The sequence below is a fragment of the Acanthaster planci genome, linkage group LG01 (genome assembly GCF_054643075.1).
Source record: "Acanthaster planci isolate LZ-2023a linkage group LG01, COTS_SCS, whole genome shotgun sequence".
Lineage (NCBI taxonomy): Eukaryota > Metazoa > Echinodermata > Asteroidea > Valvatida > Acanthasteridae > Acanthaster > Acanthaster planci.
In genome coordinates this window covers 33,515,805-33,529,269 of record NC_141777.1, presented here as the reverse complement: position 1 = coordinate 33,529,269, position 13,465 = coordinate 33,515,805, and the positions used below count along the sequence as shown (strand labels likewise).

The following is a 13,465-nucleotide window of genomic DNA, read 5'->3' as shown; positions in this document are numbered from 1 at the left end:
AGCTCTTCAAATTGGGACATCAGTACTAAAAAAAAGTGAAGTCAGCTACAAGCATAACGCATTTGCTACTATTTGTACAATCAGATGCTGAACAGTAAAAGAAACATTTTATTCATACAAATTCAAGCAATTGTTTATTCTTAATTCTTTTACTTCTCAGTAAATTCTCTTGCTGTTTGCTTGATTTTCATAGCATTTGCTAGTTTTTAGTCATACGACCCATTAATTTTAATAATAGCTCTGAGCAGCCATGCCCACAAAGTAAAACGTTTTCTCCGTGCGGGGACTTTTGTCACCGGGTCAGTTCCCTGTCATGCCTGAACCTGTACGACTGTTTTATGGTAGCTAATACATTTCTCAGTTAGTCCAGGGATGGAGGTTGGTATCTTCCTACCTCCGTAGTCCAGGGAGGTCCGCATGGGCCCTTTAAAATGAATGCAGGATTTGTGAACTTCGATTTCGCGCAAAAATGAATGTCAACATACGAAACCAGTGCAATATCGGGAAATTGAACGCTGACGGAACGGCTGAATTCACCCTCATTGATATATAATTTTCATTTGTTAAATAGAAATGGGACTTTGAATGTTCGTTCTATTTCGCTCAAAAACAAATGATGCTTTTACTTATTCTTGTCCACGTTCCGAAATGAGCCGAGAAAAACCTATGTTAACTTCACACGTGCCGGCCACGCAGTATACAACCATGGAGTGGTTAATATCTCTATGATACAACCTGTCTTCCAACCCCCCCCCCCAAAAAAATCCCAGTTTCAAAATTTTACAGTGTAGCGGGGTTTTCCTGGTTGTCATCAGAGTGTAACATTGACAGTGGCATAACACTATTGTGTAATTACAAAAACGAACACATTGGGACGAATATCCAGTTTAATCATTTAAATATCCTGGTTCCAGGAGTTATTTATTCAACTTGAGCACTTGCCTTTCTCATGCATAGCAATGCAAAGAAAATATGAACATAAATTCAAAATCAATAATATACAAATTAAGCACTGAATGTCTAGTTCACTCAGTGAAACAACAGAGAAAAATTCAGCAAATTTAAGTGATTTATTTTGTGATCTCTCTACGATAACAAAGTCTGTTTTATAGTACAACGTGAATGCTGTACTACATTATTGTACACTTCATAAAATATATTGAATCCCGTAAAACCCTTGTCCAAAGTAGGCCTTTTCAGAATCTTTACCACTGTTTAACTCGAGACCCAGATGTTCAAAGCTAGCAGAAATGGAAACGTTTACTGCATTCCGACTTAAACTTAACATAGCGCACGATTGAGTCACATTTCTGAGTGTCGACTGGTGAGTTCCCAAAAAACACCAGGTTCACACAGAAGCCACCACTTGCATCATCACGGCAATGGCAGATATTTATTTTGATGTTTCAAATATTGAAACACAACATGTTTGTATCGTCTCCTCGCCACTGGATTGATCTTACATAACTGCAGAAAATTCCTCTGAACTTAAAACTTACCTTTACATTTTAAAGTATGAAATCACAATGAATTACGAATATACACTTAACACAGCAAAGTAAATGCATCAGATTTTATTTAACCATATTCTAAACCTGAAAGCACCAAACTGTTGAAGCTTGAACTCCTCGGGAGACCGTGACCGTCAAGAGCATTTTGCAATGAAGCCTGAGCCTTTGATTGGACCCAGTGAATGCCATCTGTGACTTATACACTGTATTACTTCTGTTCAGTCTATCGGCAGTGGGATCAGTGAAAGATGATGGAACTTGAAAACACACAAGAACTAAACAAAAGGCAACCAGCAAAGGTATCTATGATGACACGGCAGAATGTATGAAAGCTAAAAAACAAGATGTTACATGTTTTGATGTTAAAGCCATGGCCGCGCTGTTGGTCAACCGCAGGGCGGCAAACTGGGCGGCAGAAAACTGCAAAAATCTATTCCCCAAATTTGTTTTATATACCATGCATTCATCCTGAAATCTCAGATGCAACAAAAATGAAGCTATTTCCAATTTGTACACCATATGTACAGCATTTCTTTTTAAACCAGTGACAATTTGTACCATCGATCCAAAAAACCACATAACAATGATACACAACGGAGCTATTACACAAAATAGGTACAAAAACCAAGCGATCAACAGCGCCGCAATAATACATTACACAAACTTAACAAAAAATAAATAACCGAAGTGTGACGTCACTATGAACCAGAAAGTGCAGTGCAAACGAATGGAGTACGGGCGCGTGTTGGTTCACGCGCTGGTTCTCGCACTAATGCCTTTTACACACTTATTGTGCATTTAACGTATTCACTTCAGTACTCTATTATCTTCCAAACACAATTGTAACCTGGCGCTATGGCAACTTTGATTGGGGTAGAGGTGTGGGGGTTTGTCTGTCCACTATGGTTTGCTTTATCACAAAATACAAAAGCCAGACAGAGAGCTCTGGATCGAGATATAGAAATCGTAACGGAGAGCCGGGGGGGGGGGTCCGTGACCAACACGGCAAAAACTGTGGTAAAATCAACACTTTTTGGTGTTATCAGATGGCCACACCATAGGGAGCTACTTTAACACCGCTGGTGTTTTGCACACTTATAAGTGTTACAATGCACTGGAGGTTGTTAAAAGTAACACCAAATAACACCAAAGATTTAACACCATTGAAAAGTGTTGGTGTAGTCCTCTGATAACACCGGGGGGGGGTTTAAATTTAACACCCCAGTTATTGCAGTGAACTAACAAACTGTGACTTACAATTAAACCAGTTAAAAACCCCTAAAATCATGACCTTTCCTCCATGTAGCCCAATGAATATTTCAATAGATAACCGTAGTTGTAAAAATTTGGGAGAATTTGGGTGTCTACATGCAAGGCGCACGTGTATGCAAGATCAGGTTTTGGAGTCAAGTTAAAGGACAAATATTCACTAAATTAAAAACCTCAGGCTGTTCAGCCGGTACCATCAACCTCAAAGAAACGCTGACACAGCCAGCAGTTCATTTTCGACTTTCAATCATAAACCATTACCTAAAGTCAACCAGCAAAGACAACTTTGGTTTATAATTATTGCATTACGGTTGTAACAACATCTATATGGATGGATAACTTGCACACAAGGCACCTTTAAAATAGCTGTATTCTCACACCAGCAGGCATGCATAAAATATAACTATACATTCTTTTTACAGATTATTGTAAAGCAGAAATGCTGATGTCGCTTGGTAACCAATGATTTAGATACAAAAGGTGATTTTTAAAACCTCAGTTTTTTGGATGGGTAACAACCAATGTCTGTCTGCCAGTCACTAAAGGAAAGCTCACAACAAACACCAGGGGTCCCAGCTTCAAATCACACTTAATGACTGCTGCGCTGGGAGGGGCTGACTAAATTCATAACGTAGGCAACAAGTCGCAATGTCATCATTGGCTGTGGTTTACGTACTAACTCGCATCTTTGTCCTTGGGCAAAGAGCTAAGGACATGTTTGAATCAGCTGTCATTAAGACAAATGGACATGCTCATGGCAAACAGCAGCATCTTCTACAGCCTTTGGCTTGAAGTAAGTCAAACCAGCTGCAGTGATGGCACTTTCATTACACTGCATTACAAAAGAGCAGAATGGTATTCCATTCGGGTCAAAATCATTGAAAGTTGAGAGCCAGTTGTAGAAACTGATCAATATGACACCTTTTGGGTATATGTATAGATGTTTCACGTCAGAGTGCATGTTTTTCAAGGAGTTGAGCCTTTAGATGAGTTCAGGGTAACTCTTTTCAGACATTTTGAAACCAATATTGCAAAAATCTAACATACCATTCTTGCACAGCGCGTATAGACGGGCCAGGAAAATGTCTACTTTTTACACTGTGGTTCTCAATGCATGGCATGCATGTAGCCTTGAACCTCAAATGATCATAACAACAAAACCATATCTCTGATTGAGTTCAAATTTTACATCTGTAATGATAAGGAGTGTCTTTACATGCCCACTAAGTTTTAACAATCCATCGCAGCACCGCCGAGTTCTTGGCGGGAAGGGGTAGAATCATCGGATCACGTCGACAATTTTTTAAGGATTGGTTCAGAAGTGTATCTATAGGAGTTTGTTCGGCAGCTATGCAGAACTCTCTTTGAGTGGCATAAGTAGGCAACGTCACATCAAAGCAGGAATATGCTTCTGTTTTTATGCATCTATACAAGCAACACTATCTACATTTTGAAAAGATGTTGTTAAACTCCTACCCATTGTCAATGTCAGTACTTTTTCTTTTATGAAATTGGGTGCGTCACTGCATATTTTGCATAAATTTGCATTTAATATATTACTCTGCACAAATTGAATGCATATCAAGCATTGCTGCCATACAATCCTGGTAATATTGCATTTCTCCTGTAGGATAATTTATCTAGAAGCAACACAAGCCATATCTGACATGAACGCTCAATATGCTTGTCACTGCTACACAAGGTCTCCAAGAGAAACGTGTACATGTTGAAAATGTGGCCCTATGAATATGCAAGCTGCAGTTGGCTTTGAATATACAAAGCTGGAGCTGGTCATGAATATGCATGTTTCAGGTGGACCTATAGACCTTTTTCCTGTGATGTCACGATCGTGCTGGACCTATGATGTGTTGTGATGTTAATGAGTGCATAGTATTGTGATGGTGGTGGTATTGTTTACATTTAGTCACATGGATGAAAAAGGTCTATACATGAAGATACCACAGTAGAACTCCTCATGCTAAAGGGCATTATTTACTTTGACAATGGGATAACATTTGGTGCAAAAATCAGACACTTCTGTCCATAAGGACTGGTGAGGTTAAGGGGCAGACACAAATCTTCCACTTTTAAAAATAAGGACAGCATTACCTGATCTGTATGTTTGCCCAAAATAATTGATTTCAAGTTTAGTAACCTTGGATAAATGCCCTTAGTCTGGATTATCCTTTACCCTTCCTCTGATTGTGTCTCAAAAGATCTTACCAAAAATAGGAGAAAACAGCAAGTGAAATGACAGGCAGGGTTATTCCATGAGGATAAAAATGAAAAAACTTAGCCATTCGGTTGAAGGACCGTGTCTTTACCCATAGTTTTTTGCAACTGTGTGATTTTGTACTGTATTTTTCCCCCTCACATTTGAAGTGGATTTCGGCATGGCTTAATAACACCAATCATCAAAAATGTCACTGCCAGTTCTCTCTATCTTTAGTTTCAAGCTCTCAATTAATTCATGGTTTAAGGCATGGGGAGACTGCAGCTGAGTAAAGGTCTGGGTTTTTTTTCTCCACAAAGACAAATCCTATAATGTAAGGCAGATGTCTACAACACTGGCATGTGGTCTGAACCACAGACATCTTGACTTCAACCCAGACATGACATTTAAAGTACATACTTTAATGCTGTGTGTGCAAAATAAGCTGCGTCTCATAGCCTGTATTGCTGTTTCACTATTCGCAGGCGTCCAGTGGCTTTGAGTCAAAGGTGCACTTATAGTTCATATATTTCATATATTTTCTTGTGGAGTGGAGGATTTTGAAGGATCAAGAAGGGGTACTCCATCAAAAATACCTAAGAGGAGTTTGGGTCTAAGACTTCTGAATGATTCTTGCAGCTAAAGCGAGAAACAATGCAAAAATCTTGCCTGAGTCTTTCTACACATAATACTCTGACTCATCACTCCTGGCTGACCTTGGTGTGTCACCAGGCCCAGGTCCGTTACTCCCCGGGCTTGCCCCCGACCCCGGCCCACTTTTACCCCACTGCTGTGCCTTGGACTGGACCCCTGGGCCTCGTGTCGTTGTGCTCGTGCTGGTGCTCCCGGCGGCACCGCCGTAGTCGCTGATATACTTGCGCCGTATCTGGGCAGCGGGGGTCAGCTGCTCTGGGACCTCAATCTGGTCATGGGGGTCGATCATTGTGTGGATTTCTATGGATCAAAGAAGGTGCTTTCATTAGATAAGGTGGGGGAGAGATAGAGAGATGAAGGAAATTCACAAAAGATCCAGAAGATAAGCCGTGACGATGACGACACAAAAACACCAGTCCATCATTTTTAAGGAGCGCAATCATGCAGGTGCTCCTACCGTGCTCCTCAACACTCCTAAAGGAGCATATAAAATTACGCTCCCAAAAAATTCCAAGGGCACTTTACAAATAACAAACGATATGACCAAAACAGTGGATAATATCACCAAAAAACTGTGGACTGTGATTCGTTTGTAACTTACAATGTCACATTTATCCCACCGCGACTTTCATACGTAGGCCTATAATAATTGTATGAATACGATCATTGTGAGCGCGGCTTGCTTTCAAACCGGCCAGCCAGCCCTGCACGCACATATAGCAAGCACACTGTACGTACATGCTTGCATGTGCATGTATGTCGCGTGCAGTTTCACTGTACATGGTACAATCTGTTACGTGTTTTTGTTGGTCGGTAAAAAGTTTTCAGTGACAAGAGAGCCAATCAGTACCAATCTTCTCTACAGGTTGTGTAAGCAGAAAGCGGTGCGCCATGAGCTTTGGTCATCATGAAATGTTGCTCAGTGCATACACACAGCGTGTGTGCTCATTGAATTTGCCGAGGAAACCTTCCAATGTGTCGGAACCTAATCATACGTAAACGTTCGCTTGTGCATGCAGGCGTGTTGGTTTGACGTTTTCCCATTTTGAATGAGATGGCTTTGTTTTATTCCTGCATGGTTTGTTACAGACTAGTCTGCATCAATTGAACAATGTTACTTTCAAATCCCCTTCAGGTTTTTTTGGAAAGAAATGCTCAAATCAGGATGAAAAAGGTTCACTTCAACTTTTATTTAAATTAAAGGGACACGCACATGACCTGTGATGACGTAGAACTAACTGGGTTGATTTGTAGGTTGAAACGTAACATTAGTCAGGCCTTAATAGTGTACATGTATTTTTAATTCGCAGTACAAAAATTCTGGTCAAATAAAAGGAAACAAGCTCTGACATGATGTACCAGTATGTGTTGTAAACCCATGTTTCCAACTGAACTAAAACTAAATGAATTTTAAAAGTTGCCCCAAGAACATTATAAACCATCAGAGAAAGAGGAAATTGACTCCTGGCTACAAACTATAATTTCACCTCATTTTCCACTTCTGTTAATTGGTTTATTTTAAGGAGAGCGATTTGCTCTCCTGAGAGATTTGAGGAAAGCCATTTGTAGCTCTCCTGGATTTTCTTAACCCTAACAGTACCGGGCGTTGTTTGGCTTAGAGTACTCAGTACTACAAAATACTACGTAACACACTGAGCCTGAAGGACCTAGCGCTACAAATTACTACTTCTGGCTAGGTTTATTCCATTGTTACTCGTACAGAGAACAATGAAACCATGCATTCATAGTGCCTCAGCACTGTATGGTACATTGTCTTCTCTAAGGTATTTTATGGCTTCAGAGAATAATAATGTCATGTCCTCTTACAAGCGACAGGGCTGAGTACTACATTTTACTACCAAGTAGTACTTTGTAGCATTCGGGACTGTTAGGGTTAAAATGAAGGACTGAAACACTATGACTTAGAACACAAATTGCTCACAAATTGTTATAATTATGTGAAACTTTTTTCCAAAGTATCTTTTTAGGGGCAGTCAAATGGATCGGTCAATTTGTAACTTGATTCATAGTTTAATTGGTTGGATAGTTCAGGTCCATGATTGGCTATTTGGGTGATTTTCTTTTGTTTATTTAGCAAACTACCAACCTGATCTGTCAGGAATCTACTTTTCATTGGCTACTCGATTTATTTCTTTGCCAGTTTCTGCTCGTTTTTCACAATCATCGGCTGCCTTTCTAGTCAACCCTACCTGAAAGTCTTTTCTCTAATTGTCTCAAATTCTTCAAGATGTTGGCGATTTCCTTGTTGTGCGTCTTCAGCAGGGGTGAATCTGCATCCTTCAAGACTTCTGCCAGCTCAGCATCTGTGGCATTGGGAGACTGCAGCTTCCTACAGAGAAACATGAGGGTGCAGGAGTGAACAGCTACGCTAACACAGTCTAAATCATGTGGGAAAAGCTTACAGACATATTTGGTGCAATTCTCATGAGCAAATCTCCATGGTTATCACACTTGCACAACAAGCAATAATTGTTCAGACATTGATCACTGGTTGGCGCTGATCAGGGCAATCTGTCATTTAAATGAGCAGCCACAACCCTTGGTTCTGTTCATGATTATGAGCAGTTCCATTCCTTGAGAGCCACTGTGTATCTCTGCTTTACTGCTTCATATAGCTATCAAAGTGTAAAGCATGCTATAATGAAGCTGAACCTTAAGAACATAAAAAGTGTTTTGGTACACGTAACTCCTCATATTGATAGAATCTGGTCAAAGCTATAAAGTACTGGATCTAATTAAACTCAACACAACTAGGGTTATCATAAGACCCATCAAAACAAATGTCTTTACTTGAGTTTGTATGCCACTTTGTCGGTTGAGTCCTTCAGCTTTATGGACAGATGATTTATTGAAGACATCACCAGCATGTCAAATGACTGCAAGGAAAAAGTTAAGAACTGCAGTGATTTTTTTTACCCAAAGCACTTACCTTCACCCACTTACCTTAGGATATATTTCTAATCAAATACTTGACAGCAACTACCATGACATAAATGAATGCCATGTCTGGCAGCAGGCTACCCTTGGCAACTAATTCATTTCTTTCTGTTTCACGTGCATCTGAAACAATACATCTCCACATAACTACCTTCACTTTTGGTAAATTTTCAAGAAACCTTCTTCAATCCTCCCAAATCCCCTGAAAGATGGATAACAATGGGACTTTTATTCCACCTAAACTTCAACCTTCACATAAATGGGCTTCAGCCTTCATATAAAGAAATGTGCCTTTCTCAATCCTGGGAAACACTTCCCCAAACCCTTCTGGTGGATTTGAAGGATAGTGGGGATCGGAGTTGATGTTATGGTCTGACTGAAAATTGACTGTTGCCAACGATCGCTCCATTAAAATGTTGCTCAGAGCTGAAAAGGGGCTACATCATATTGCATACTTAGTCAAAGGCTCGATTCTTCCGATAAAAAGCCTAGAACTGCAGAAATGTCAACATCCATCCTACCTCTGGCTTGGTCCACTGTTTGTGTTTCAGTGCCACTGGTGGGCTGCCCGGCTGGGCAGATGGTTGGGACCTTGCAAATATGCCTGCAATACAAAAATCATAATCTTTGTTGATCTGGCAGCAAGAAAAATCCACACACACATTTGACCTATTGCCTACGCAAATCTTCATGAAGAAAGAGATGTCCTGTTTACTGCAGAACACAAGAATCTTTAGAAATCTGTCACCTGACGATGGGCAGAGAATACTGTCCACATTATTGAGTCCACTGGTTTTTTTCCCTGAGCCTCATCAACTCACAAAAGAGAGATTTCCTTTATGGAGCAACCGCAAGTTACTCCACATTACTTCCTTCACCACGCCAACCTCCAGATCTTCCAATCCACACACTGTACATGTACCTTCAGTGTTGTTGTAGCCCAGCGACGTCGAACGTTGCAATGGCTGCTTGTAGTTCTCTCTCTCTCCGGGATGCGTCTCCCTCCCGCCGACACCAACCGTATCCTCTGCCAATATCTCATCCATCATTCTCTGTTTGTGAGAGGAAGATGACAGATTGTTCACATTCCTATCCTTCACTTCTACACATAGAAAGACATACGCTGGAAACATAAAAATACTACAGCCTCCCCCCCATCCCCTGGTAACAAGTACATGTGGTATCCATGACGTTGTGATCTGTTTCACTTCAGTGGTTTCACGCAGCTAGGTGTGGTTAGGTACTGGTCTCCAAAACTAATTTTGTTCAGAGTTTGAGGGGAGTGATGATAAAGCTTACCTGGTACCTTGTACCTTCTACGAAGTACAGGGAAAATGTGATTGAATGACATAATGTTTCCTTCTGTCCTTTCTTATGTATGTACAATTGGACATGTAAACTTGTACATGTGATTGTGCACACAATAATTGTATATGTAGGTCCTATGAAGGTCATGCTTGCAGTCTATGCCAAACAGTACAAGGATTTTTAAAAAAATCTTTTAGAGATGTTTCACAAGACCAACAAACGACACTTATCAAGTTTCCTTTTCCTAGCAAATAATGAAAATTGATTTTTTTGCAAACAGTCAAGTTGGGTCAAGTTTAAGCAAGAGGTTGCATTTGTTTGTAATGCTTAACAGTACTGGCACACCAAGAAAAAGAAACAAAACTTCACGAGGCACATTGAGAACCCATGCATATCTGCTGTGGCACAGATCAATCAAACCATTAAAAAAACATGTAGACTAAAACTAAAGTACACGTCTTTATCAAGGACTACAGTGTACAGTTCATTGTAACATTTGACATTCTGTGACAAAGGGAATGAGGGAACATCCAACTTTCAGTGATCTAAGAAAATACCGGCACTGATTCCGGGTGGGCTTGTTTGCGCTGGGAAAATATTTTTTTGGGCCCATTGTTAGCACGTTTAGCTCCCCTTGAATCCAGTGTCATTTGGGGGTTAAAGTACATGTACATGCAAGGAAACTCAAGCATTTACCACAAGACATGTGATTCACTGCTTCAAGTTTACACTCAGAAAACTTGGGACAACACTGTGAGAACAAGTACACATACAGGGCTGTGGCTGAACAACAAAATGTGGATATCGACATACATGTACATGAACACATAGAGCTGCACGTACATGTACACGTACAACATACATACTGTACATGTATGCTCTCAAGTATAAACAGAAGTATTGCCGCTTTTTGTGGAGGTGTGGAAAGTTTACAAACGTGGAATTTTGCATTTGAGCAAAAGAAACGAGCGATCTAACAGACACCTCATAGCACTGGTCATAACCTACATGTACATACATGTACACATACTGATATACATTGGTGACAACAGCAGTATTTTAATGATGGGCTAATGAAGCACAACCATGGTTCCAGACATAGCTCAAAATGTTTACTGTGAGGCACAAGGCCAGGTTTAGTAACAGTGACCCGTGCTGAAGAACAAATTTAAAATAAAAAGCGTACAGACTTTAGAATGAAAATACTATTATACACGTAAGAGGTGACAAACACTGCAACATTTGTACCCACTTTTTGGAGTGACTGATACTTGACAAACACTGTATCCCCAAACCATAGAGAATTCAGACAGATTGGCATTCATGGTGGATACATGGTGTAATAGCATCCACACTTTGAGAAAAAGAAAGACATTCAATCCAGAGATTAAAAAAACCAAAAGAAGGAGATGGACCATACATGTGTGTGCATACTTCTTCTGGGAACTAGGAGTCGATTCCTAATAGTCACTGTGTGGGATAAGGATTTAACATGCAGACAGTCAGTGTAAACATGGGTTTTGTGGCCTTGTCATACCTGATGCAAATCTAACAGTGAAGCAAAGTTGTTACAAATGCTGCTGCTGTCAGAATGAAACATGAGCTGTTTAGAAGTGTTTGTTTTTTTGTTTGTTTTGGCATGAGTTAAGTGCAAGTATGAGCCAGCCTTCAGAGGAATAATTTAACGAGGAACAATCCTACCGAATACATGTACATGTATATTACACCCTCGACAACCACATCGGTGACAGCAAAGCAGGCAAGTTACACCAAGAATGCAATAAGACCAGAGTTGGTAACTTACCACAAAATGGAAGAGAAGCTGTGTGTAGGAATCACACAGAATACAGAACAAAAGAGGAGCAAACAGTTATTCACTGGCTAGCAGAAACATGTACAAAAAAAGTATCCTAGGAAATACAGCCATTTGTATCGCTTTGATGGAGCACCAAAGTGTGACGTCAGTTGCCGTGGCATTTGTTCCACTAATTGGCTCGTATGTCCACCGAAAAGGCACAAGGAACTGCTTCGGAGACTTTTGGATAGAACCATTACCTTGGCAACAAACAAAAGATGACATTTTCACTTTGGCTCCCAGTGGCATCCTATTTTTGAAGTGTCTGATTTCTACATGTACATTGTGGGCATTTTGCTGAGAGCATCACTAGTTCTGCATTGAATTAAACACAGAGTACCAAATGAAAACAACCTGTATTGAATATTCCCAATGTTCCCATGTGTGTGAAATCTGAAAGCCAGGTCAATCAAAGGAGTATTCCAGACTGAACAGAAACACCCCCAAGTGACCCAGTCTCCCAAGCCCAAAATGAAGCACGTCTGGGGTCATTTGGAAAAACAATATACGCATACCAGGCTTTTCCCAATCGGCACAGCCATATGTCGACTGGCCTGCATGCCTTGTTTTTGAATGACCTTTCATTTTTGAAAAACTGAATGAGCACATTTTAAGATGCTCTCCTACAGGGTGTGTTAAAACTGTTACACCTTCATCTAGTCAGTATGCGATGTGTTAAAATGCACATTTAATTCATTTTTTCCTTAAAAAAAGCAGAAACCCCCCAAAAAAGAAAATTATAAAGACAAACACAACAATTTTGATAATAATGAAGAATAGACAGACAATTGACTGAAATTGCTGAAGCCAGTTTTCACGTACTTCAGAATTTGTCTCTGAACCTAATACTACAAGCTAATCCAGCAGCCAGAAGTAGAAGACCTTACGGTGGTGGCACCATGCTCCCACACAGATGGTGCATGTGGATCAAATGTATGGATATGCCCATGAGTACAGTGCCAGCGCAGTAATGGTATCTCCTTGGATTAGTCCACATGCAAAACCAAGCGATAACTACAAGTAACACCTTCTTTGCTACCTGTTGTTGTAAACAAGGCATCATCACAGCCCTGAAGAGCTCTAACGATTAATACGTCACAAGATGTTCACTTGTAGACAGGTTACTGTTTTACAATATTAGGCAATGGGTTAAACGAATTTCTGAACTTATTTTCATCTGTGATGCTCCTTTGGCTTGATCTCTCTACCCTGAGCACACAACACGGCAGTTGGAGAGCATATTTGTTGCCTCACCTCATCTTTTGGTATGTGCTCCACGGCCACTCCTAGCGTGCTCTCCCCTTTGGCCAGCCTCTGTAGGCTCTCAGCCAGTGAGTTGCTGGCTTGGGCGACATCTTCCTCCCCCCTGCTGCTCCTCCTCTGTCGGTGCTGCTGGTAGTGTGCCCCTCCAGCCAGGTGCTGCATGGAGGTCGCTGTCCGCTGCTGGTGCTGCTGGGGCTGCAGGGGTGGGCTGCTGTTGCTGCGGGGCTTGTAGTAGTTGTAGGCTGGTGCCGATTTGATGCTGCTCTCGTCAGCACTAGACACCGAGGACTGGCGACTAGTGACGGACTTGATGTAGGCATCTACTGCATCAGCTGATGTTTCTGGCTCCTTATATCTGACAGATCATTTCAAATCAAGGAAAAACACAATAAAATGCACATCCAATTACTGGTAACCAAACACTGGTTACAATGC

The 13,465-nt window shown here is 40.8% G+C and overlaps 1 protein-coding gene across 11 annotated transcripts in view; it reads right to left on the bottom strand.

Annotated features, from left to right (window-relative positions):
- Window positions 1-881: 881 nt before the first annotated feature.
- LOC110987137 (uncharacterized) overlaps window positions 882-13,465 on the bottom strand; it is a 41,894-nt gene continuing 29,310 nt past the window's right edge. For 10 of the 11 annotated variants that reach the window (XM_087135444.1, XM_087135442.1, XM_087135461.1 and 7 more), the window contains 7 exons: window positions 13,022-13,385; window positions 11,717-11,734; window positions 9,527-9,656; window positions 9,126-9,208; window positions 8,458-8,543; window positions 7,857-7,996; window positions 882-5,946 (listed from right to left, as the gene is read on the bottom strand). In XM_087135444.1, the coding sequence (XP_086991570.1) occupies window positions 5,672-5,946; window positions 7,857-7,996; window positions 8,458-8,543; window positions 9,126-9,208; window positions 9,527-9,656; window positions 11,717-11,734; window positions 13,022-13,385 (1,096 nt within the window). In that variant the 3' untranslated portion in view covers window positions 882-5,671. The remainder of the gene's footprint in view (window positions 5,947-7,856; window positions 7,997-8,457; window positions 8,544-9,125; window positions 9,209-9,526; window positions 9,657-11,716; window positions 11,735-13,021; window positions 13,386-13,465) is intronic. The other variant, XM_087135452.1, reaches the window with a different exon arrangement.